At 41.5% G+C, this 27844-nt stretch overlaps 1 protein-coding gene across 17 annotated transcripts in view; it reads right to left on the bottom strand.

The window, feature by feature from the left end:
- Window positions 1–1539: 1539 nt before the first annotated feature.
- The window catches only part of CASK (calcium/calmodulin dependent serine protein kinase), a 461253-nt gene continuing 434948 nt past the window's right edge, over window positions 1540–27844 (bottom strand). For 9 of the 17 annotated variants that reach the window (XM_068269833.1, XM_068269834.1, XM_068269838.1 and 6 more), the window contains 2 exons: window positions 23976–24002; window positions 1540–4786 (listed from right to left, as the gene is read on the bottom strand). In XM_068269833.1, the coding sequence (XP_068125934.1) occupies window positions 4610–4786; window positions 23976–24002 (204 nt within the window). In that variant the 3' untranslated portion in view covers window positions 1540–4609. The remainder of the gene's footprint in view (window positions 4787–23975; window positions 24003–27844) is intronic. The other 8 variants (XM_068269836.1, XM_068269840.1, XM_068269842.1 and 5 more) reach the window with 1 other exon arrangement.

Below are 27844 nucleotides of genomic sequence, written 5' to 3'. Positions count from 1 at the left end.
GTCCCAGAGCAGGAGCACAAGTCCCAAAAACAGAAGCACAGGTCCCAGAGCAGAAGCACAGTACAAAAAACGGGCACAGAGTCCCAGAGCAGCAGCACAGGTCCCAGGACAGGAGCTCAGAATCATAGCCCAGGAGCACAAGGTGGATCAGTGCTGGGACAGCATCAGGGCCAGCATCAGGGCAGGCAGGGTTGGGAAAGGGCCTTTTAAGTGTAACGGCCCCAGAGACAGTGTATGAGCATCCCCCAAAACAGCAGCTTCAAAGCACTCACGTTTGAGGAGAGAGACCATATGGACATCAGTTGTCAAGCCGGGAAGCTGCTCTCTAAGATGTCGGCGCTGGCCCATGCTCAGGGGGCTCTGGTGAAGGAGACTGGGTGCCACGTGCACTGCATGCTCTGGAGCCAGCGGCGGCAGAGCGGCCTGTGTGAGAGGCCATGTGGGTGGCACGTGGTTGGGCCTGCTGGAGGTGGTTGTGCGGGCTCCTGCCGTCTGTGGTGGGTCGCCCACAGGACAGATGGACTTCAGAGGCAGCCGAGAGGATGCAGAGCCGTGGAGAGAGACAGGGCACCCAGGGATCAGCGGCAGACGTAGATCGTTAGCTGAGGCGGATTGTCTGGGTTCTACGGAAGATCAGGAGCCAAGCAGGTCACGGCGGGCAGAGGCTGACGTCGGGCTGAGATTGGCACTTATTAGAGGTTGGAGTGGCCGTCCATGTTGTGCAGGGGTCGGCTCTGGCTGATGCAGGAGTCGGGCTGAGAGCAGCGCTTGCTGGGTGGTACAGGGGCTGCTCTCAGCCCGACTCCTGCATCAGCCAGCGCCAACACAGACAGCTTTACACCAGCAGGGGGGTGGTCTGCTGATGAAACCGCACACAGCTCGAGGGGAGACAGCACAATGCATGCAGCTTAAGGGCGGGGGCGTTCAGCACAGCCTAACATGCAATGCATGCAGCTCCAGCAGGGTGGGAGAGGGGCACAGCTGCACATATCGCACACAGCTTTGGCAACGGGGACACAGCTGCACATGTCACACATGTTCATATGCAGGGGGGATGCAAGTTATTGAATTTAAATGCAGGGGGGATGCAAGTTATTGAATATATTGAATCTATATTGATATACAGTAGGTGCTGCACTTCCTACCCTCAGCCTATACTCGGGTCTATTATTTTTCCTTTTTTTCTTGGTAAGAGTTGGGGGTTGGCTTATACTCGAGTATATACGGTACTCTGCATGTCAAAGAACTGATTAGTGGAGACTGACACCCTTATTTGAGTAATTTGTACAGTGCAGATATGTGGGTCACAAGAAGCCTTTTGCTCACAAGCTAGCCATGCACAGGGAAGGATTGTAAAATATTTGTCATGTTTTAATCTTTCCCAAAACATAATGGATATGTGGACAGTGGATCAAGCATAACCACAAATTAATAAAATCATAATATCAATTTTGGGTGAAGTAGATCAATCAGGCCGTAATTCCGATTATGAAATGAACAATGATGAAAAAGAAAAACACAGGAATAACATATTGCAAATATCTTTCACCTGTCTTTAATTCTGAATTACCATTCTTACAAAGTGACAGTATCTGCTTTTTTTTCTGCCTTATGAGCTATTGTACAGCTGAATCTTTCATACTGGATTATGCCAATTCTCACAGGAAAATGCTAACCAATGTACATACTATTTAATGAAGATAGTGGCTGGTTATTCATCGATGCACTAATCCAGTCCAGGTAAAATCTAAAATCCAAGTGAGCAAGGCAGTTGTAAGAGTAATTTCACACTGCATTTCATATACAGAATAACTCAAATTCACTAAAAGTCACCCTTAAATTTAACAGTAATCAGAGATGTAGCCCTTAGTCTGGAGCAAATTAGTACACAGACGAATTAACCTCAACATTCAGCACGATGTATTTATGTCATAACAATTCTGAAATAAAATACAATTAATGTTTTATAGAACATTTTACGCAATTTACAGGATCTGAATGCTCAATCAGTATGATGGTAACAGGCACTGAAAACAAACATCTTCTTGGCAAGATATTTCAACTGTAAAACAACCAGTTAGATTAGGAAACCTAAAAAATTGACATTGTCCTTTATATAAGAAACCTATTAAGCAACAATGTGTAATTGGGTTTCACTAGCACCAGTATTTTCTCCATCCAGTTATTTTAAAACGGATGAGAGTTTGTGATTTCAGAGAACAAAATGGATTAAAAAAAATAAATAAAAAAAATAGTGAAACAAGTTCATTGTGAGAAACAATACCATTGCAATGAACCACCATCAAAATCTGAAATGGATTTATCTACTTTAGGTGATGCTGCAAGTGGCAAGTAAAATAAAATATTTATATATTCTGATCAGTGTTCTTTTTAAGATGCAGTCATAAAAATGTTTACTACTGTAATATTTTTTAATTATATGAGGCAGTCTGGAGCCATGATATCTATTAACATGTCAGTCACATTACACACAGTATAAAACTGGTTATTAAAGATTTAAAAGAAGGAGTCAGAGAAATAAAAATAGCACAGAACAAAATAAATCTGATTTTATTTATACTTTCATGGTGATTTTTTTTCACTATTTTCATTCACTAACTGTATCCTACCCACCCATCCTTAAGGAAGTTTCTTATGGAAGTTTACAATGAACTTGAAAATTTACAAGACAACATATGCAACATAAAAAAAGAAAATATTAACAATAGAAAGAACATTGTTGGAGATAACCAAGCATGTTGGATGAAGACACTGCATTTTTGGTTTACTGGCACAAAACACATTTTCAGAATGGACAGTTTTCCCTCTAGACAACGTCCCAAATACAAAAAGACTAGGTTCCCAATCCAGAGAGAAAACTTTTTTTTGTTATGGATTTGAGCAAAAAAACAAACAAAAAACAAACAAAACAAAACCCACCTAATTTGTAGCTGTTGAAATAATTAACAACAAAAAAATATATAATTAAGCAGTAAAATGTAACCTTGATTTGAAAATTGTATGTTTTTAAGCTAGCAAGCAGATTATCTCCACCCAACAATGCCTGTTTCTCTACGAAAGTGACAATTTTCTTTCAGCATTCTGTTTGATGTTTTCTAATTAAAAATATATATATATATTTCAAATAACTTGATTAACTCATTATGGTTACATAATGCAGACCTTGTGCTTCAGACGTTTGAACTATATTGTTGTGCCAATAGAAATGAGTAGAGACTGGGTAAAAAATAACCCATTAGCAACTTCCTTGAGACCAAATGTAGTACGCACCCATTGGACTAACTGCTTGTACCATCATCAATAGACCACCAGAATTATATTTGTTTCCCAAATGAATGGCCAAATTGTGTATAAACGAGCACATAAAGTGACATATTTAAAAAATTAAAATAAAATATTGGTCAGGCTAAATTGATTCCATTCAAAATTTACAGGGTATTTTCTGCTTTCATTTTTGTTCATATGTAATATTGTTGATTTTTATAGAGGTCCCCGAAACCTTTCATTATATAAGTTTTAAAATGTTGTGCATTTTTAACGATTACATATGCATAAGAGAGAGAGAGAGAGAGAGAGAGAGAGAGAGAGAAAGAAAGAGGAAAAAAACATTCCTTACAACTTAATTATACATTAATACTCTCTTGACAACAAAGACCCAAAATGGCAAAAGAATGAGGGAAAAATGTAATAACCCTTCCCTGCTTACATCAAATTAAATTGAGACAAATTACAAACACATTTCACTACATGATTAATAAAAATCTGTATCTTTTTATAAAGTTGCCTAAAATGCAAGGGATGTGCATAGGTTTACAACTCAGTTATAATAATTGTATTTAACTCCCTCGGGTACGGTTCCCATGAACGGAATGTATGTTTCTGTAAAATTAAGTTACAGTTTTGTTCAACACAGATACACCAACAGTATAAACGCTTGCGACTGTCCACATGCATTAAGACCCAGTTTGAAATCTTTATATTGTTTTACAGACCTCTTCAAAGAGACAGTATCAAATAAAATTACTACTGAACATAGTAAACTGTTTTAAAGTATTTGTAAATGGAAAAGGCCATAACATTTGTGGTATCTCCTTTTTCAATAGACGAAGGCTATTTAGAGTAAATAAATACACCTTTACTATTGACCCACAAGAAAAAACAAAACTTCTAAAATGTAGTGTTCAACCCCTACTAAATTAATGAAGTTTCCTATTTTTAAAATAGATTACAAAAAGCAGCATATCACTTGTGCAGTTTTCAGAGGCCTTTGAAGAGAAAAAAGCTATGGTATTTAAACATAGAACATTTCAAAGAACTGAATAATGCATATATTTAAAAAAAAAAATTAACAATATAGGAAAATGAAAAAACAAAACAAATAACAGATACTGTCTCTTTAAAATGTAAATTTGCTCAGTTCATTTCCATCTATAAGGACATAACAATAATTATAAATTCAGGTCACACTACATTTAGGTAGTCTCTAGGGGCCAAGACCAGTTGACATATGCCAACTAAGAGGTTTCTCAAAGTACTGCACGAGGTGTTTTAGAAATAATAAAATGCCAACAGTTCCTCTTTGAGTGGTCTAATAGACCCAAGACACAGGAACCCACTGCGGTGCTGTACACACAAGCTCAATGGCTTCCTCCAGATGTCTAATAGTTTCATCAATTTCATTGTTGATAATTGTTAGATCAAAGTAGTGTGCATATGTTCTCTGGAGTATTTCTGATTCTTTCTGGAGACGTTGAAGAGATTCATCCTGTAATTTGAAAGTGCAAGATTATAATTCAATAAAATACGATAAAGTAAAAATAAAAAAAATCATCATGATGTGATAAAATATTAACAAAATTATTCTAAAATTACTGGTAAACTTAAATATGGTAATCTGTCATAGCATCACGGGGCAGGATAGCAACATTCACAAAGATACTAGATTAACTTACTTTTACAAACATTATCATGGTATACTCTGGATAATCGGTTATTCATAAAAGCACTACAGCAATATAAGGAAAATTATTTTTTATATACACATATACATACTATTAAAGCAGGAGTGGTGTCTACATACTGCGTATAGAAGCTTTAAAGGGAAAACTAATATGAGCGACAATTGCCATCTAGGAAGATACATGGCAAGCGAAAGCTTATACTTGTTTTACATTAGTAAAGCAGAATGTATTAAATAGGAGCTGTTAGCCATACTATCTATAAATATTTGCTCTACTTACATAACATATGTAATGTACTGTCCACGTTTTGATTTTAGCATTTCCCATTTTAAGAGTGGGTATTTTGAAGCCAATCCTGATGCAATTTCCTCTCTTACTCTCCTCTGCCTGATTTGCCCGCCCGTCACTATAGAAAGGCCTTAAGAAAGGCTGCATTAGTTAAAGTGAACCAGAGACTAAGCAACCTCATGTATTTTACCATATATATCAGTGGGAATATTTGAGAAAACACCTACCGTGCTGTCTGTTTCATTTTTAACTGTTCAGCTTGCTTCTAATCAGCCCTGATAAAATCCCTGACTGAGCATTCAGTCTGGCTTTGCTATAATGACTCAGCTATAATGATTCCTGAGCAGAGCCACAAGGGGGCAGGCTTGGGCTTGAAAAGACACCAGAGAACACAGACTCAGCTATAAAAATTCCTGAGCAAAGCCAGACTGAATGCTCAGTTGGGGATTTTATCATGGCTGCTAAGAAGCAAGCTGAACAGTTAAAAATGAAACAGAGCAGGGTAGGTGTTTTCTCTAACGTCCCCACTGATCAGTATGGTAAAATACATGAGGGTGCTTCGTCTCTGGTTCACTTTAAGTCTGAGGGGAAGTAGAGCAGCAAAACAGGACAACCCAGCATGCACTGTAACTTCCTTTTTGTGTACCAAATTCTGTGTGTACCAAATAAAAGTCAGGCAAACTGGGGAATGATCAAATGATCAACAAAAAAAAGTAATAGTGATTTTAAAGAGGAACTCCAGTGAAAATAATGTAATAAAAAAAGTGCTTCATTTTTACACTAATTATGTATAAATGATTTAGTCCGTGTTTGCCCATTGTAAAATCTTTTATATCCCTAATTTACATTCTGACATTTATTGCATGGTGACATTTTTACTGTTGGCAGGTGACTGTAGCTGCTGCATGCTTTTTTGGCAGTTGGAAACAGCTGTAAACAGCTATGTCCCACAATGCAACAAGGTTCACAGACAAGAAACTGCCAGAAGTACCACGGTCCTTAGAGTTTCTTGTGAGAGGGGTTTCACCACATTATCAGTCATACAGCGCCCCCTGATGGTCTGTTTGTGAAAAGGAATAGATTTGTCATGTAAAAGGGGGTATCAGTTACTGATTGGGATAAAATTCTATTGTTGGTCGGAGTTTCTCTTTAACTTTAGGATTGCCAGGTTAGCATCCTTATTACTTGTTTACCAGAAAAAAAAAAAAAAGAAGAAAATTGATTTTTAATTTTTGCCCCAACAGTTACACTTTAAGTGCCCGTTTCCACTAGCGAGACGCGCGGTGACACCTACCAGAAGCCGTGCCATGCACAGCTATGGGATTCGCAGCCTTCCGCACGGAAACTGACGGCCGAATCACTAAGGAAAGCGATTCGGCCGGCAGCGCTATTGTTTCCCATGGCAGAGTTTCCCCGCGCGATTTGCCTGCGGGGAAACTCTGCGGATTCGGCCCTAAAGTGGAAACGGGCCCTAAAGGCAACACATAGACATAACAGCCAACCAGCTATGTATTGAAATGAAATCAGCAATAGCAGTTCAGATATTCTCTCACATCCCAATTCACTTAAAAAAAACACTACAGTTGAAGGGAACCTAAACTGAGAGGGATATGGATGTTTCCTTTTAAACAATACCAGTTGCTTGGCAGTCCTGCTGATCTCTTTGGATGCAGAAGTGGCTGAATTACACACCTGAAAAAAGCATGCAGCTAATCCAGTCTGGTTTGAGTCAGAGCACCTAATCTGCATGCTTGTTCAGGGGCTGTGGCTAAAAGTATTAGAGACACAGGATCAGCAGGAGAGTCAGGCAACAGGTATATATATCTACAGGCAGCAGAGCCCGACCCTGGCCGTGGGGTCGGGAGCCATTCGGGGGGATATTGATAGGCGGGGACCCGGCGGAACGGCACGGACGGCATCCTCCGTGTCCACCAAAGTTATACAGGTATCTAACTTTCTTATTTTTTTTGGGGGGGGGGGACATTTGGCCTCAGAAGTCCTTTAAAGGATATAAGAGCTAAAAATGTTTGGTGAAACAGGGATAGGAGTAGGCATATACTACCACCTGTCCTGATGCCCACCCCGTTCTCCTCTCTGCCCCCGTAGCTCAACTAAAAGTCCACCGGGATCCTCTTCCAGTCGCCAGGGTCGGGCTTACTGCGCAGGCAGGGCTGCGTGCATCCTACAGCACATGCCTGTGGCTAGGAGCGCAATGCAAATGTCACTGTGCATGCCGTATTGACGGCATACGCAGTGCGCTCCTGGCCATGTGATCAGTAATCCCCACCCTGGCGACCTGAAAGTGAACTGAGCACCATTTTTAGCACTTAGGGCATCTCAATAGCACATGACAAATGCATGCCAACAATATGTCTCATTGAATATAAAATAAAAGGTAATATGGAAGTTTATTTTAATAAAGTAGTTTTATTAGCCTACTTCAGCAAATCTCCCCATATGTCCCTGGCCACAGAGATTTCAGGAAGCTAACTGTTTTATTAGAGTCATTACCAAGAAGTCAACAATACCTTTTCATCAGAGGGTAGTGGGTAAATAGGACAGTTTGTTCAAAGAGATTATTTAGAGTGAATGTGTCAAGATAGCATCTCTGAATTCTATAAATAAGGACTGTGAGAAGGGGAGGGGGGGGGGGGGCATGGCAGCTTCTTTGCTAGGATAAATTCCAGTGAAAGAAACAGTGCCTAGTTCCCTTGAAGAGGACCCTGGGGGGCTTTTAGGTGAGCACTGGGGGGCAGAGAGAAGAACGGGGGAGTGGTGGGCATCAGGACAGGCGGTAGTATATGCCTGCTCCCCCCGCTTCTCCATACATTTTCAGCTCTGGCATCCTTTAATGAATACATCCAATAAATGCATCATTTTTAGGCATATTAAAGTAAGAGATATGCTAACCACAGTATCTTTGCATGGTTACTCTTTTCTCACAGATGATTTCTGATAGCAATTTTTTTTACTTTTATGGCAGCTGCCTTCTTGCAGTTGAGGTTAGCACCATGCACAGAAATCACAGGAATTTGCAGCTTTCTGTGTGTAGGTACCTTCGCCTGAATAGGACGAATCCTAAGCCTAGTACACATGCCCAACACCTGGCACTTGAGACGATTGATAACTGATAATTTTGGTTGACAAAGTATGAAGATCACAGCCTAATTACTGGTCCCAAATTATCCTCTGGGCTCCGCTATAGCCACAATTAACATTGCAGCACCCATAATGACACCCAATTTACCTTCTTCAATTTATATTGCTTTTAAACAATGTTTAGCGACCAACATCTATAATCATGTTGGCTTTACTAATGTAATTTGTAAATCGCTGTTCTACCAAAGGAACACTTAAGGAGTTACCAAAAGGTTACTAAACAAAACAAAACAAAACACACAGGGACACCAGGTACCCAATACAATATAGTATGTTCTGATAATAGAGTTTTCACCACAAAATATATAATTTATACTTGCAAACCAAGACTGCCACAAGAACAGTGGAAAGAGGTGATCCAGGTTCTGCTGACACTGCTAATCTCATCTATTACTCTGAGGATGCATACTGGTTCTGTGAAATGCATGTCTTATGTGCTTTGAATCAATAAAATACGCTTGTAATCAAGCTACTACCCTGTGTCTTTATTGGGAGGTAGGTTTAACACTTAATTCCTTTCTTAATCTTTTAGGTGCCTTTCTTCCATAGGACTCAAAGTGCATAGATATGTCTTAGACCAGCATGTAATTGCAAGGAGGACTGTGTTACAGATGGAATTTTTTAACCACTTCTGCTTCCTGGATGTGAGTCTCGTGTCCAAACCAGCTACTCTAAAGGTTTCTGGATGGGATGTGAGACTCACATCTAGCACTAAAAGCAATCATGCCTGGCCCATCGCTCATGCACGAGCTCGTGCATCACGAAGTGCGACTCTGCCAGGCTTTCGGGCAGTATTACGGGTGACAGGAGCCACCCAGGGAGATGACGAGGGATGAGCGGCCTCAAGAAAATGCAAAAAATGAATACTTGCTTGTGCTTCACTTGGACAATAATCTAGCTAGTGCTGTACGGGAGAATTGGATGGCGTAGTGGTCTGATCAAACTACAGTATCAATTTCCACATTAGACCTCAGACTTCATTCAAAACTTGTAATATCCAAAGTGACTTTTTTTTGGTAGAGAGGATGATGGCTTAAAGTGAACCTCCAGACAAAAAATCTACTCAGCAGCACTGAAAAGGCTTCATTTTCACAGCATCAGAATCTTGATTTTCTTACACAAGCCTCATTTTTAGCTGCACAGAAGAAAACTGCCCGGACATTTTCACCCTGATGCTGCGCAAAGCATGATGGAATTTCTGATGATGTTGTTGTCCTTCTGCTGTTTTGGCGCAAATTAGTTTTTTTCAAATTTTGAATGTGAGATTTGAAGCCTAGCGTGCACAGATGGGAGGGGTGATCAGGACACAGGACAGTTGGAACTGTGTCTCATGCTCCCCGTCACCACCTTTCAACCAAAAAGATAGCTGCCCCATGAAATCACAAACATTTGCCTGTTCTTTTAAAACAGGGTGGGTAAGAGATTATATTACCTATCTATTTTAATTAACATAACTAATGTAATTTAATGACAGTATGTTTGTTTAGGCTGAAGTTCCCCTTTAAGAAAAGCCCAATTCATTCACATAAAGATGTAGCTAAAGATGTAGCTCTCTTCCTAAATGGGAGCAGTGGACATCCACCCATGCATTAAAGTCTCCCAGCATTACTCACCTAGGGCAGAGATGGCTAAACTTGGCACTCCAGCTGTGAAAAAACTACAAATCCCATCATGCCCCTCCTCCCAGCCATGCTTAGAGCTGTCAAAGTATAGCAATGCCTCATGGGACTTGTAGTTCCACCACAGCTGGAGTGCCAAGGTTAGCCATCACTGACCTAGGTTTTTTTTTTGTGTTATGCAATATTCAAGTTCAGCAATTTCATTGAGACAGATGGAGCCATCACTGGGGATGGGGAAGAGAATAAGCAATAGGTTTTTCTCAGCTGAGAGTTGGGCTATTAGACATTTAAAAGAATGGGTGGGGCCTACACCAAAGGGACTAACATTCAAATAGAATTTTAAGTACAGAGAAACCCCTCCTCCATTGTGGTCCTGCCTCTAACAGTTTAACAATGAGTAGTTCACTGGCACAGCTACTTCCAGAGTGGGTCCTGTATTTTCATTCAACCAAGTCTCCATAATAAATGCCGGATCCAGAGCTTCTATTATATATCACTTCTGTGTTTTTTTTAATTGATCTAGGGTTGCAGTTTTTAAGTCTGTACTCACAGTCTCCAGAGACTTGCATTCAGGAGTGTGGCAGCTATAGCTAAGAGGTCTGGTCCTTTACTGCCAAAGCTGTGACTGATGTGGTATTTGTGATATTTGAGGGTTGCATTGTAGTACCATCACGAGAGCCTCCTCTTTTCCCTGATTTTGTCTTACTGAGAATTCCAAGAGATTTCAGGGGAAGAATCAAAGCAGGGCCAATTTGTAAAAGTCCCTTGGTGATAAAGAGGTGAGAGGCTTTGCTATATATTTGAGGATGTGGGGAGGGATTTATGAAGCTACAAATCGGTAACAGCTTGGATTCTGGTTTACAGGGTCAAATTGTGGGTAATGTAACATTTGTATTCAATGCTCAGAATAAACTCTGAACATACTGCCACATTCAAGCAACAACCTCCATAAACTTACAATGACCACAGGCCTCATCTCCATCTTATATGAGACACTTCTCATGTCATTGGAACTAGTAGTGGGTTAATCATTGTAACCAAAAGTGAGATTTGAAGGGCGCTGCTTTCTAGATATATAACATAAGCTGCTAAGGTCCTCAGAGTGTAGGGTGTCCCCTTATCCCTCACTAACCATCAAGAACCAAATTTTGTAAAGAGAGGACAGCGCTAATGTCTTTGTACCAACTATGTTTATTCCAATTAAAATCTTAGAGATATTTATAAAATTTCTTTGAAAATTAAAAATTAAGCATTTCATGGGAACCTTTGCATCAATCCACATATACTCCAAATGTTGTCATAACTGATATACCATGACCATACACACCACCATGCATACAAAGGAGCCACCTGAATATCTATTGATCCTGATGTTACTCAATTACGGGCATTCAATACATGTGTCCGGATTGGTTTCATGGAGTTATATAGAATCCTTTCCCCTATTCCTCCAATCTGGGCAAGGTGTGTCATAAATGTACTTCCTCCAATAAAGATAGTCCGTATATGGAGTCAGACAGTTATATTCCGTATGGGAGAAGTCTATAGCGAATTTCCGCGGTGTTTCCGCAATATTGCATACAGTTACTTACTGCTCTTGCAGCTTTTATGTTCTTCCGTGCGGGCTCTGGCTGGTAGCCTCGCTTGTAGAAGTCCTGCAGTCACCTAATCCTCCGGTGAGCGTCTGTTTCTGGGGTTCGGGCTGTCCTCCCCTCGCTCCGCTCGCTCATCAGTATAGTTTCCGGATGGGTGGCCTGCTGGGAGTGACGTCAGTTTCCCTCCAGGTTCCTGCGTTCCACCATGCGCTTCAGCGCTGTCACTGCTTACTGGTTCTGTAAATGCAGGCTGCTGCGTATAGCGTATAGTGAGGCGATGGTTCTGCCTACCGTAGGAATGCTGAGGAACCCTCTTACATCGACATGTTTCGATAGTGATACGACTATCTTCATCAGGATAGGGATTACCCAGCAGCCACCACTCCTTCCTTTATATGGGTATCCATCCATTATTATGTCTGCTCTTAACCACTTGAGGACTACAGTCTTTCTAACCCTTAAGGACCAGGCACTTTTTTTCCACTCAGACCACTGCAGCTTTCACGGTTTATTGCTCGCTCATACAACCTACCACCTAAATGAATTTTGGCTCCTTTTCTTGTCACTAATAAAGCTTTCTTTTGGTGCTATTTCATTGCTCCTGCGATTTTTACTTTTTATTATATTCATCAAAAAAGACATGAATTTTGGCAAAAAAAAGATTTTTTTAACTTTCTGTGCTGACAATTTTCAAATAAAGTAAAATTTCTGTATACATGCAGCGCGAAAAATGTGGACAAACATGTTTTTGATAAAAAAAAACCCATTCAGTGTATATTTATTGGTTTGGGTAAAAGTTATAGCGTTTACAAACTATGGTGCAAAAAGTGAATTTTCCCATTTTCAAGCATCTCTGACTTTTCTGACCCCCTGTCATGTTTCATGAGGGGCTAGAATTCCAGGATAGTATAAATACCCCCCAAATGACCCCATTTTGGAAAGAAGACATCCCAAAGTATTCACTGAGAGGCATAGTGAGTTCATAGAAGATATTATTTTTTGTCACAAGTAAGCGGAAAATGACACTTTGTGACAAAAAAAAGAAAAAAAAAAAGAATCCATTTCTTCTAACTTGCGACAAAAAAAAAATGAAATCTGCCACGGACTCACCATGCCCCTCTCTGAATACCTTGAAGTGTCTACTTTCCAAAATGGGGTCATTTGTGGGGTGTGTTTACTGTCCTCGCATTTTGGGGGGTGCTAATTTGTAAGCACCCCTGTAAAGCCTAAAAGTGCTCATTGGACTTTGGGCCCCTTAGCGCAGTTAGGCTGCAAAAAAGTGCCACACATGTGGTATTGCCGTACTCAAGAGAAGTAGTAGAATGTGTTTTGGGGTGTATTTTTACACATACCCATGCTGGGTGGGAGAAATATCTCTGTAAATGACAATTTTTTCATTTTTTTTACACACAATTGTCCATTTACAGAGTTATTTCTCCCACCCAGCATGGGTATGTGTAAAAATACACCCCAAAACACATTGTACTACTTCTCCCGAGTACGGCGATACCACATGTGTGGCACTTTTTTGCACCCTAACTGCGCTAAAGGGCCCAAAGTCCAATGAGTACCTTTAGGATTTCACAAGTCATTTTGCGGAATTTGATTTCCAGACTACTCCTCACGGTTTAGGGCCCCTAAAATGCCAGGGCAGTATAGGAACCCCACAAATGACCCCATTTTAGAAAGAAGACACCCCAAGGTATTCCGTTAGGAGTATGGTGAGTTCATAGAAGATTTTATTTTTTGTCAAAAGTTAGCGGAAAATTGATTTTTATTGTTTTTTTCACAAAGTGTCATTTTCCACTAACTTGTGACAAAAAATAAAATCTTCTATGAACTCACCATACTCCTAACGGAATACCTTGAGGTGTCTTCTTTCTAAAATGGGGTCATTTGTGGGGTTCCTATACTGCCCTGGCATTTTAGGGGCCCTAAACCGTGAGGAGTAGTCTGGAAATCAAATTCCGCAAAATGACCTGTGAAATCCTAAAGGTACTCATTGGACTTTGGGCCCTTTAGCGCAGTTAGGGTGCAAAAAAGTGCCACACATGTGGTATCGCCGTACTCGGGAGAAGTAGTACAATGTGTTTTGGGGTGTATTTTTACACATACCCATGCTGGGTGGGAGAAATAACTCTGTAAATGGACAATTGTGTGTAAAAAAATCAAAAGATTGTCATTTACAGAGGTATTTCTCCCACCCAGCATGGGTATGTGTAAAAATACACCCCAAAACACATTGTACTACTTCTCCCGAGTATGGCAATACCACATGTGTGGCACTTTTTTGCACCCTAACTGCGCTAAAGGGCCCAAAGTCCAATGAGTACCTTTAGGATTTCACAGGTCATTTTGCGAAATTTGATTTCCAGACTACTCCTCACGGTTTAGGGCCCCTAAAATGCCAGTTCAGTATAGGAACCCCACAAATGACCCCATTTTAGAAAGAAGACACCCCAAGGTATTCCGTTAGGAGTATGGTGAGTTCATAGAAGATTTTATTTTTTGTCACAAGTTAGTGGAAAATGACACTTTGTGAAAAAAACAATAAAAATCAATTTTCCGCTAACTTTTGACAAAAAATAAAATCTTCTATGAACTCACCATACTCCTAACGGAATACCTTTGGGTGTCTTCTTTCTAGAATGGGGTCATTTGTGGGGTTACTATACTGCCCTGGCATTTTAGGGGCCCTAAACCGTGAGGAGTCTTGAAACCAAATGTCGCAAAATGACCTGTGAAATCCTAAAGGTACTCATTGGACTTTGGGCCCCTTAGCGTACTTAGGGTGTAAAAAAGTGCCACACATGTGGTACCGCCGTACTCAGGAGAAGTAGTATAATGTGTTTTGGGGTGTATTTTTACACATACCCATGCTAAGTGGGAGAAATATCTCTGTAAATGACAATTGTTTGATTTGTTTTACACACAATTGACCATTTACATAGAAATTTCTCCCACCCAGCATGGGTATGTGTAAAAATACACCCCAAAACACATTATACTACTTTTCCTGAGTACGGCGGTACCACATGTGTGACACTTTTTTGCAGCCTAGGTGCGCTAAGGGGCCCAACGTCCTATTCACGGGTCATTTTGAGGCATTTGTTTTCTAGACTACTCCTCGCGGTTTAGGGCCCCTAAAATGCCAGGGCAGTATAGGAACCCCACAAGTGACCCCATTTTAGAAAGAAGACACCCCAAGGTATTCCGTTAGGTGTATGGCGAGTTCATAGAAGATTTTATTTTTTGTCACAAGTTAGTGAAAAATGACACTTTGTGAAAAAAAAACCAATAAAAAATCAATTTCCGCTAACTTTTGACAAAAAATAAAATCTTCTATGAACTCGTCAAACACCTAACAGAATACCTTGGGGTGTCTTTTTTTCTAAAATGGGGTCACTTGTGGGGTTCCTATACCGCCCTGGCATTTTACGGGCCCAAAACCGTGAGTAGTCTGGAAACCAAATGTCTCAAAATGACTGTTCAGGGGTATAAGCATCTGCAAATTTTGATGACAGGTGGTCTATGAGGGGGCGAATTTTGTGGAACCGGTCATAAGCAGGGTGGCCTTTTAGATGACAGGTTGTATTGGGCCTGATCTGATGGATAGGAGTGCTAGGGGGGTGACAGGAGGTGATTGATGGGTGTCTCAGGGGGTGGTTAGAGGGGAAAATAGATGCAATCAATGCACTGGGGAGGTGATCGGAAGGGGGTCTGAGGGGGATCTGAGGGTTTGGCCGAGTGATCAGGAGCCCACACGGGGCAAATTAGGGCCTGATCTGATGGGTAGGTGTGCTAGGGGGTGACAGGAGGTGATTGATGGGTGTCTCAAGGTGTGATTAGAGGGGGGAATAGATGCAAGCAATGCACTGGCGAGGTGATCAGGGCTGGGGTCTGAGGGCATTCTGAGGGTGTGGGCGGGTGATTGAGTGCCCTAGGGGCAGATAGGGGTCTAATCTGATAGGTAGCAGTGACAGGGGGTGATTGATGGGTAATTAGTGGGTGTTTAGGGTAGAGAACAGATGTGAACACTGCACTTGGGAGGTGATCGGACGTCGGATCTGCGGGCAATCTATTGGTGTGGGTGGGTGTTCAGTTTGCCCGCAAGGGGCAGGTTAGGGGCTGATTGATGGGTGGCAGTGACAGGGGGTGATTGATGGGTGGCAGTGACAGGGGGTGATTGATGGGTGATTGACAGGTGATCAGTGGGTTATTACAGGGAAGGACAGATGTAAATAATGCCCTGGCGAATTGATAAGGGGGGGTCTGAGGGCAATCTGAGCGTGTAGGCGGGTGATTGGGTGCCCGCAAGGGGCAGATTAGGGTCTGATCTGATGGGTAACAGTGACAGGTGGTGATAGGGGGTGATTGATGGGTAATTAGTGAGTGTTTAGAGGAGAGAATAGATGGAAACACTGCGCTTGGGTGGTGATCTGATGTCGGATCTGCGGGCGATCTATTGGTGTGGGTGGGTGATCAGTTTGCCCGCAAGGGGCAGGTTAGGGGCTGATTGTTAGGTGGCAGTGACAGGGGGTGATTGATGGGTGATAGGTGATTGGCAGGTGATTGACAGGTGATCAGTGGGTTATTACATGGAAGGACAGATGTAATTAATGCACTGGTGAATTGATAAGGGGGGGGGGGTCTGAGGGCAATCTGAGCGTGTGGGCGGGTGATTGGGTGCCCGCAAGGGGCAGCTTAGGGTCTGATCTGATAGGTAACAGTGACAGGTGGTGATAGGGGGTGATTGATGGGTGATTGATGGGTAATTAGTGGGTGTTTAGAGAAGATAACAGATGTAAACAATACATTTGGGAGGTAATCTGACGGCGGGTTTGCGGGCGATCTAATGGTGTGGGTGGGAGATCAGATTGCCCGCAAGGGGCAGGTTAGGGGCTGATTGATGGGTGGCAGTGACAGGGGGTGATTGATGGGTGATAGGTGATTGGCAGGTGATTGACAGGTGATCAGTGGGTTATTACATGGAAGGACAGATGTAATTAATGCACTGGTGAATTGATAAGGGGGGGGGGGGTCTGAGGGCAATCTGAGCGTGTGGGCGGGTGATTGGGTGCCCGCAAGGGGCAGCTTAGGGTCTGATCTGATAGGTAACAGTGACAGGTGGTGATAGGGGGTGATTGATGGGTAATTAGTGGGTGTTTAGAGAAGATAACAGATGTAAACAATACATTTGGGAGGTAATCTGACGGCGGGTTTGCGGGCGATCTAATGGTGTGGGTGGGAGATCAGATTGCCCGCAAGGGGCAGGTTAGGGGCTGATTGATGGGTGGCAGTGACAGGGGGTGATTGATGGGTGATAGGTGATTGGCAGGTGATTGACAGGTGATCAGTGGGTTATTACAGGGAAGAACAGATGTAATTAATGCACTGGCGAATTGATAAGGGGGGGTCAGAGGGCAATCTGAGCGTGTTGGCGGGTGATTGGGTGCCCGCAAGGGGCAGATTAGGGTCTGATCTGATAGGTAAAAGTGACAGGTGGTGATAGGGGGTGATTGATGGGTAATTAGTGGGTGTTTAGAGGAGAGAATAGATGTAAACAATACATTTGGGAGGTAATCTGACGGCGGGTTTGCGGGCGATCTAATGGTGTGGGTGGGAGATCAGATTGCCCGCAAGGGGCAGGTTAGGGGCTGATTGATGGGTGGCAGTGACAGGGGGTGATTGATGGGTGATAGGTGATTGGCAGGTGATTGACAGGTGATCAGTGGGTTATTACAGGGAAGAACAGATGTAATTAATGCACTGGCGAATTGATAAGGGGGGGTCAGAGGGCAATCTGAGCGTGTTGGCGGGTGATTGGGTGCCCGCAAGGGGCAGATTAGGGTCTGATCTGAGGGGTGCTGTGGGCGATCAGTGGGCGGGGGGGGGGCAGATCAGTGTGTTTGGGTGCAGACTAGGGTGGCTGCAGCCTGCCCTGGTGGTCCCTCGGACACTGGGACCACCAGGGCAGGAGGCAGCCTGTATAATACACTTTGTATACATTACAAAGTGTATTATACACTTTGTATGCGGCGATCGCGGGGTTAACATCCCGCCGGCGCTTCCGTATGGCCGGCGGGATGTTACGGCGGGTGGGCGGAGCCAGTTGCCGGGGGAAGCGCGCGTCATCAATGACGCGATCGCTCCCCCGGCATGCCTAAAGGACGCGCCGCCTGAAGGCGTATTGCGGTCCTTTAGGCGTCCACTTTGCCGCCGCCCATGGGCTGTGGGCGGTCGGCAAGTGGTTAAAGGGGAACTCTCCATACATTTTTCAACATCATTCCATTTTCATATTGATTCTATAAAACCATTGCTTATATTCCATATCATTCACCCCTGATCTTCAATATTATCCTAGGTGGCCCCACATTTAGGTGGCTCCCATTCATTCAACTTAAAAAACGAAACATTTCCCATTCCTCATTTAGACCTTTGGGGGTCATAGTGTTTAAGTTAAAAATCCATTAGCTCTCCCTCCTAGACATCTTTGCAATAAAATCACCCCCCCCTGGAATCTCTCCGAACAATTTCTAATCCAAAATATATAACATCAATAATTTTGCATGCATGGTGGCTTTTAAAATGTCTAGAGAGGGGATGTCCATCCCAACCCTTAAAGAGTAACTGTCAGGCTGCAGAAGCTAATTTAAACCTCTATTCTCCTGTGTTAAACAGTTTAGAAGGAAGCCAAAAAGGCATTAGTGAAGATAAAAATCTCAGTTACCTTTGATGTGTGCTTATCAGAAAAGCTGTTAGACCCAAGCAGGACGCAAGTCGCATACTATACTGCAAAGCATTCTGGGGCCCTCCCCTCGGCTGCTAATGAGACGTTACAGCAGCTTGTAATCAGTCCAGTGCGTAGCACTGATAAATCTCCGGGCAGAGTACACTACAGGAGTCAGCTATTGTTCCTAGCCACATGGCTCATTAATATTCACTGCACACTGTTATTCAGTACAAGCTTTTCTGTGATCAGGAAGCAGGCAGGACATGACGACACATTTGACAGAAAAACATGGAGCCTGCCATGAGCTGTCAGGAGCATCAATCTCTGCATATACTATATAAAAATTCTGTGAAATCCAAACGTGGACAGTGAAATGCATATGTAATGTAAGTACAGCCAATCTTTAGCTACTGATATATGTGTTTATTTTCTCTGAGACCTTATACCTAACAGCTCCTCTTTAAGGATATTATTTAAGTGTTTGCCTATGCGTTTATGCAATTCTCTTTTAGTGCGTCCTATATATCTCTTGCCGCATGGGCATACAAGACAATATACAACACCCTTCGTGTCGCATGTTATTAAACCATAAATCCTGTGCACATCCCTCCCTTCTGACACTTCCAGAATTTTGCTATATCCCTTTGTCCTCTGGCAATTATGACATTATGACATCTTCCACATCTTACAAACCCCTCCCCCTGTATCCTTGGTTGGGTTTCCCAGCTATTTCTGGCTGTCGCTACCTTCAATCCTATATGGCACAGACTAACCAGCAAGCTCATGGTGACCCAGAACTCATTGGGGTGTGTAAGGGACTACAATGGTCCTAAAAGCAGTGGTGCCTGGGAGACATCTCGAGCTCACTCCAACCTGAATTATCGCAAATTCTTTCTGTTTTAGGAAAGCAAACTTTTGTTTTTCAATCCTATATTACTCACTTTTCTAAACACAAAGGAGGGGGACTCGGGTATAATATCTCTCAAGACCTTGTCCCCCTTCAGGATTCCCCAGTGTTTTCTAATAATCCCCTTTATACAGCCAGCTTGTGAGCGGTACTTTAGATTCAATCTTAATGTGAAGTCACTCCCATCATTCTTCTGAAGTCACTCCCATCATTCTTCTGTTTTTTCTTCTCTAATAGTGTCTTTCTATCTATCAATTCTACTTCTTGTTTTACTTTTTCCAGAGCTTCCCTCTCATATCCCTTCTCAGTAATTTGTATGCATGGTGATGTGTATGGTCATGGTATATCAGTTATGACAACATTTGGAGTATATGTGGATTGATGCAAAGGTTCCCATGAAATGCTTAATTTTTAATTTTCAAAGACATTTTATAAATATCTCTATAAGATTTTAATTGGAATAAACATAGTTGGTACAAAGACATTAGCGCTGTCCTCTCTTTACAAAATTTGGTTAATCATTGTAACACTGAACAAAAAAACCTTCCCAGATATGGATCAAAAAACACTGGGAAACTTGCTTGAAAGTCCCTATTTAAGACACTATAACCACCGACAACTATTTAGCTGCAGATCATTCACTGTTCTTCACAGAACTCTCCTTAATGGTTAGCAAACTACAAACCAGGCAGTATGCCTGTATGCCTTAAATACTGTATACAGATAATGGCACCACTTTTCATTTAACATTGGCTTCTCTTAAAATTTCACAGCTCTGGCAGCAAATAACAAAACTCATATGAGGTTCTATGAAATTTACTGTACTACTTGATCATAAATTGTGATCTATTTAAATGTTCAAAGGAACCAGTTCTAATTCATGGACTGCTGGACAGAAATTAGTAATCAAGTGGTTGAGTGCTTATATTCCCATTTCTACAGTGTGGGTAAAAGCTAGTTAGCGTTACTCTTTCCAACAAAAGGTTAGTTTATATACATAATTGCTCCTTAAAGTATTCTGATATTTTGGGGCCCCTGGCTAGAATAGTTACATAATAATATGGTCTATTATCCAGCAATGGACATCTTTCACAAAGTTTTAAACATGGTAGCTCCTGCGTGAAAAGTACTTACAATGCACGTGCAGCGTATGGATTTATAGAAATAGTTTAGATGCACCTGGGCACACCTGGGGGGACAGAAGAGGGGGACACTTGTTGGAGGACAGAAGGGGACACCTGGGAGCACAGAAGAGGACACCTGTTGTAGGACAGAAGGGGACACCTGTTGTAGGACAGAAGGGGACACCTGGAGGCACCAGAAGAGAGCAATTGGGGAGAACATCTACAAGACACTCTTGGTACATCTATGCACCAGAAATTATGTGCAAGGAGATGGGGCAGGAGTGAGACCATGGTAAAGAATATATGGAATGAATTTCATTTCTCCATAGCCACAGTATTGCATTGGCTTTACCCCTTGCCCCATCCATCCATATATCCATCTTCTATAGGCAGCTAGGACTAATGGAAATAGAAAACGGAGCTGTTTTCTGAACCAGTGAAGGGAAGTAGGAGGGAGTTTACATTTAAGATAGCCTTAATGTTTTCTGAATTAATTACCAAGAGTAAGTATAATTTTCAGTGGGCCTGACTCCACCAGCTGCATACTTACTGAGGTTTCATAAAGCAGCTCACATATTTAACTTCTGGCTTTTTTTTACATCAATAAAACATGTTCAATTACTGGTAGTTTCAAAATGTGATTAAGTCTTCTTCAATAATGCATGCAACACATTTTGTCAACCTGTCATGCAAGTCAGTTTAAGGCCTCTTGCACATGATAGACTGAACTGCTTGCTTGTCAGGCAGTTCAGCCTACTGGCTGCCAGCCACTGAGCAATTTAATTGCAGCTTAACCACTTCAGCCTTTAGTGTTTTTTCACCTTATGCATCCGAGCAATTTTCACCTCCCATTCGTTCGCCAGTAACTTTATCACTACTAATCACAATGAAATAATCTATATCTTGTTTTTCCCGCCTCCAATCAGGTTTTCTTTGGGTGGTACATTTTGCTAAGAACTATTTTATTCTAAATGCATTTTAACAGGAATATTAAGAAACAATGGAAAAAAAATCATAATCAGTTTTCGTCCATTATAGCTTTAAAATAATACATTCTACCATAATTACCATTATCTACCAGACTGCCTTCTCCCAACCGTAAAACATGGCGGGGGTTCTGTGATGATCTGGGGTGCTATTTCTTGGAAATCCGCCGGGCCAATGATTTCCCTTCATGGAAGAATTAACAGCCAAGACTATTTAGGAATTTTGGGCGACCAAGTTCATCCTATGGTTCAAGAACTGTTTCCGGAGGGAAATGCCATCTTTCAAGATGATAATGCCCAAATCCATGCAGCTAGAATTGTTAAAGTATGGCACGAGGAACATTCTAATGAAGTTGAGAATCTTATCTGCCCACCACAATCCCCAGACCTCAACATTATTAAGCATTTATGGTCGTTATCAGAGATTCAAGTAAACAGTCGATTTCCACCACCATAGTCTTCTAAAAGAACTGGAGGGTGTTTTAACTGAAGAATGGGCTAAAATTCCTTTGGAAACAATTCACAATTTGTATGAATCAATACCTCGGAGAATTGAGGCTGTAATTGGCGCAAAAGGTGGACCTACACCATATTAAAATATATTTTGTTGATTTCCAAGGTGTTCCCATTATTTTGTCCAACCCCTGTATGTGTGTATATACATGTATGTGTGTGTATATACATGTATGTGTGTGTATATACATGTATGTGTGTGTATATACGTATGTGTGTGTATATACGTATGTGTGTGTATATACGTATGTATGTGTATATACGTACGTATGTATATACGTACGTATGTATGTATGTATGTATGTATGTATGTATGTATGTATGTATGTATGTATGTATGTATATATATATATATATATGTATATATACACACACACACACATACATACATATATATACATATATATATATATATATATATATATATATATATATATATATATATATATATATATATATATATATATACACACACATATATACATATGTCCTACCTAATAAAATAAAACCCATGTCCGTGTGTGTCCCTGCATCTGCGCTACTGCGCATGTGCCGCAGGGACAGCCCTTGCTCGGACAGGAGCAGGACAGCCAGGGGGCCGGGCTGGCATGTGCACGCTGACAGGTGGTGGCGGTGATGGACCTAGAGCCAGTTATTAAACGGCGAAGTAAATATATATATTATATATACATACATACATACATACATATACACATATACACACACACAGGAACCTTGGTTTTCTGGAAACATGCTTGTAATCCAAAGCACTCAAGGCGAATTTCCTCATAAGAATTAATGTTAATTTAAGCGATTCGTTTCACAATCCAAAAACAGAGAAATACTTAAAGAGGAACTGTAACGACAAAACGGCCCCTGGGGGGTACTCACCTCGGATGGGGGAAGCCTCAGGATCCTAATGAGGCTTCCCACGCCGTCCTGCGTCCCTTAGGGGTCTCGCTGTAGCCCTCCGTACAGCCGTGACGCAATATTTACCTTCCTGGCTCCTGCGCAGGCGCTCTGATGCCTCTCGGCGCCGAAGTAGGCGGAAATACCCGATCGCCGTCGGGTCTGCTCTACTGCGCAGGCGCAAGTTTCCGGCGCCTGCGCAGTAGAGCGGACCCGACGGAGATCGGGTATTTCCGTCTATTTCCGTGCCGAAAGTCGCCACAGCGCCCCCGCTGGAGCCAGCAAAGGTAAATATTGAACTGACAGTCGGCACAGTCGCCGGCTGTTCGGAGGGCTGCGGCGAGACCCCCGTGGGACAGAGGACGGCGTGGGAAGCCTCATTAGGATCCGGAGGCTTCCCCCACCCGAGGTGAGTACCCCCCAGGGGAGGTTTTTGTTGTTATAGAGTCTCTTTAATGCATAGGACTGAACTGTATAAAATAAAGATGTAAACAAGACTTTCACTGTAACTAACAGACATTGCAATCTGGTGGCTCACACAAACCTTTTTTTTGTGTGGCTTTAACAAGGAACTTATCCAATGACAGTTGCTGTTGCCTACGTTTGAGGATTTCATGGAAATATGACATTGTACAGCTCCTACACTCTGATTAAGTACAATCCTGCAGTGTGGATAGGAGAAGAACTGTTGGCTCAGTTGTGATGATGCGACACCGGTAAACGTTTTTTGCTTGTACAGTATTTCAAGATGTTGGGCTTGTATATCAAGTAAAAATTTCACACACATTTTTGCTTGTAATTCAAAGCACTCTCAAACCAAGTTACTCTCAATCTAAGATTTTACTGTATATATAGTGATTTTTGGTGCTTGAAAATCTATTCAGAATTTTAGGGTGTATCATTTAGTGGAGGAGGTGGCCAGGTATCAAAATGTTTTAGCAATACTTTATATGTCATAAATAAAAACAAAATATATAAATACATACATACATACATACTTTATATGTCTATATACATCTGCAAGAGGCATTTGATGGTTTTAGCAACATATAAACAAAAGGATTTTAAAGCAACAGATAAGGTAAAGATGCATCTAACTAGCAAGTACTACAAATCTAGCAATTGTGGTTTTGCAGCACAAACTCCTCTCTGGTACTTACAGGCAATTTTCTGCACCATCGCGGAAGCTTAGCAAAATTTTCAAGTATAAGCAAAAGAATAATTCAGAAAAACAACAACAAAGTATAGCATAAACAAATAATGGCTAAGGAAAATAAATTATAAAGTCTATCTGCGCTGAGAGACAAATTCCTTCAACTGGAAACTAACAGGTCTGCAATTCTATGAAATTGAGTGATACTTTGTGGTTAGGTGCACACATAACATAGCGTGAAAGGCTGCGTTTTATGTCAGGTTTTATGTTAAGGTTGTGTGCGTTTTTGCTAGGTTTTTAGAGCATTTGCGGTTTGTTACTGCAGATGCGATAAGCGATTTGCATGCGTTTGAAGTTCGCATATGCAAAACGCACATGCGTTTTTCATTTGAGTTTTATGTAAATCACTAGGAAGACAACAGAAAGTGTAAATACATCATAAAACAATTTTTTTCAAAAGATGCATGGAAAAACACATGAAAAACGCATACAATTGCATTTCCATTGACTTTCATTATGTGCGTTTTTGATGCGTTTATAAACATTATGCAACAAGACCAGCGTTTTTAAAAATGCAGGTTTGAAAACGCATACGCGTTTTTTTTCCTGCGGCCCATAGACTTCCATTAGAGGCAAAAATGCAGCGTTTTCCGCAATGCTAGCGTTTCTGCTATGTGTGCACCTAGCCTGTAGGTTTGCAAAAGTAACCATACATTCATCAAGTTCTGATTATAATTTTTGTTTTGGAATAAAAATATTTTGATTGAGATGAAATTGATCAAAGCCTCACACACTGGTAGAAATATTGGGTAGATTTCATGCAAATTATCAATTTTAGATCACTAAAAGTTGCAAATCTATTTCAAAGGGTAAAGTTAGAAACAGAAAATCGATCTATAGTCGATTCAAAGCTGCTGAAATGACAGTCAACCAATATTTTCCATCCTGTTGGATCAATAGAATTTTAATTACGGTTTGATATTAATTACTTTTCATTGTTTGAACAGCCAAGTGTATTCGATTCACCCTCAGTTCCATTTAAGAACCTAATCTTAAGGCTGATCCAACAAACATTGATAAGTGTATGGCTCTACCTAAAGTTAACATGGTTTTCTGTGTTCCGTTTACTCAGTCAGTGTAACTCGTGGCTCCCAGACAGCCTATAATTTATCTGTAGTATGCCCTTTAAGGTGCCCATACATCAGATGATGTATGGGCAGATCGACAAAGAGACAGATCTCTCTCAGATCGATTCTGCTCAGAGAGATCTGTTGCCTGCCCATATACCAGTCAGCCTTGTGACGCTGCATCCACCGTCTCACTGCTTCCCCCCTTATGTGACTGTGCCCCACACCCGTGCATTTAATACTTTACCTGTCTGCTGTCTCCCACCGTGGTTCCCATTCATCTTCGGCATTGCTAATGGGCTTCTCACATTAAGCACACACACGCCACATGCTATACGGAAGGCCAGCGGCAATGCGAAAGATGAATAGAGAGCATGTCAGGATACAGCGGACAGCTGGGGGGGGGCACACTTACAGTGCTGGGGGGGGTTCAGTCTTGTTTGTCGCTCAACCCGATATTGCACGCCGTTACCGCTGAGCACCTGATCGACCTAGTCGGCCCGACATCTTACAGTTGGCCCAACATCCTACAAGGCTTTCGGAGAAACTTTTATAACCCTTTCCAGCTTTATGCAAGTCAACAATTCCTAATCGTAGGTATTCTGAGATCTCTCTTGTGTGGGGCATTCACATCAGACAATGCATCTTAGGAAATGCAACCCCAAAACTGGTGTGTGTTTATTATAGGGCAGGGAAGCTGTACCCCACCTTCCAATTTCATCTCATTGATTGGACTCCAGCTGGTTGACACCTCACTCGAATTAGCTCTTGTAGATGTCATTAGTCTTGGGTTTCACATACTTTTTCCACTTGCATTTTGAATGTTTACATGGGTTTTTCAATAAAAACATGGAAACATTTAAATTATTTGTGTGGTATTAGATTAAGCAGACCGTGCTTGTCTATTGTGACTTAGATGAAGATCAGATTACATTTTATGATCAATTTGTGCAGAAATCCATGTAATTCCAAAGGGTTCACATACTTTTTCTTGCTACTGTATATTTGGTGAGGAGATATTAAAGTGGATCCGAGATGAACTTTTACTCATTGCATAATTGTGTTCCTTTCCTATTGTTTATAGGGCATTCCTCAAGCCAAATACTTTTTTGTTTTTGCTTTAATACTCTAATTCGGCATTGGCAGTTGGCTGATGGTGTAATGGTTAAAGGCTCTGCCTCTGACACAGGAGACCAGGGTTCGAATCTCGGCTCTGCCTGTTCAGTAAGCCAGCACTAATTCAGTAGGAGACCTTTGGCAAGTCTCCCTTACACTGCTACTGCCAATAGAGCGCGCCCTAGTGGCTGCTGCTCTGCTCTGGCGCTTTGAGTCCGCAAGGAGAAAAGCGCAATATAAATATTATTTGTCTTGTCTTGTCTAATTCCCTATAAACTAAACAAGCCTCGCCCACAGTTATTCAGAGAGCCTTGGCAGTAGCAAGGGCTCATGGGAGCTCAGTCTGGGCAGGAGGAAGGGGAGGTATTACTAGCCAGAGATTTCAGAGGCAGAGGGGAGGAGGGAGGAGGAGGTGGGGATTAGTTTTTTTTCACAGAAGATGCAGATAAGCTTGCCTGTTTGTAATGTTTACAAACAACATGGCTGCTGTCATTGTATCACAGGAAGAAATAATCATATTCTATTGAAGATGTTTGCAGCTAGATTTGCTGTGTAAACTATCTAAACTTTAGATAAGATATATAGGCAAGTTACTTGTTATAGTTAGTTTTTCATCTCGGATCCGCTTTAACTGCACTCATTAAGTTTGGTTGTGATGAAACTTAACCTGCATGAGACCTGCATAAAAGGATCTTGATCTATCATACGTATGTGAAATAAAGATATCTTGCCAGTGGTATATCTGGCTACTAAACTGGGTTGTTGGTTTGACATAGACATGAGTAGACATCGTTATGAGGGGATTTCTACGTGTACTCACTTTTGATCACCTATATTTTTGTCTTAAATAGGCATATGCTTATGGCATAATTAGCCATTATGAACCACTGTTTGACTGTCAAGTCAAATTCCTTATAAGTGCAAACGTATTTGGCCAAATAAAACTATTCTGACTACAGCATATAGGTGATAGAGATGAGGTTATAAAGCAAATGATACAGGTTACGTTGTACTTGGCGATGACGAGAAACAATTGTATGTATGCAATTCAATCTAAAAACAGGACTTTTGTAGAATCCCATATTCTTATTTTGGTCTTAAAAAGTTAAAAGTGTGAGTAAGATTGTAGATTGTACTGTCTTCTGCTACTGCGGTTTATTCATTCCCATACAGAGTAATACTGTCCATACAAATTGATAATTTATTTGATGAACAGTATAATCTCATAATAAACATTTGAGTATAGTAAACTTAAGGTCTAGGTCCCAGGCCAAGCACCATCATAAGTATTTGGAAATGTCTGGTATAGTAAACCCTAATATAATAGTACTTCTGTTATAGTAAACCTGGCACATGCATAATACGTCAGTTGGAGACCCATGAGCCTTGGTTGGTGGATGGGCTGCTTTGAAGCCTGCTTGCATTCTGCACACTATTCTGGCTCTGCATGGATTACCTCAAAAGCACCAGCCGGTGAGACCTATCCTTCCTATGTAAACTGATGCCTGATTTCTGAGGAAATTGCCTGTCATCTGTGACTTGCTGGTGCATGGCTTAAATGCTACAGTATCAACGAGGCTGCACAAAAATGGGGAGAGAGGAGCACACTATCAATACCGAATATGCATTAAAT

This window comes from Hyperolius riggenbachi, chromosome 2 (genome assembly GCF_040937935.1).
Source record: "Hyperolius riggenbachi isolate aHypRig1 chromosome 2, aHypRig1.pri, whole genome shotgun sequence".
NCBI classification, from domain to species: domain Eukaryota; kingdom Metazoa; phylum Chordata; class Amphibia; order Anura; family Hyperoliidae; genus Hyperolius; species Hyperolius riggenbachi.
Note: the sequence above shows the minus strand (reverse complement) of the source record. Positions and strands in the feature narration are given on the sequence as shown.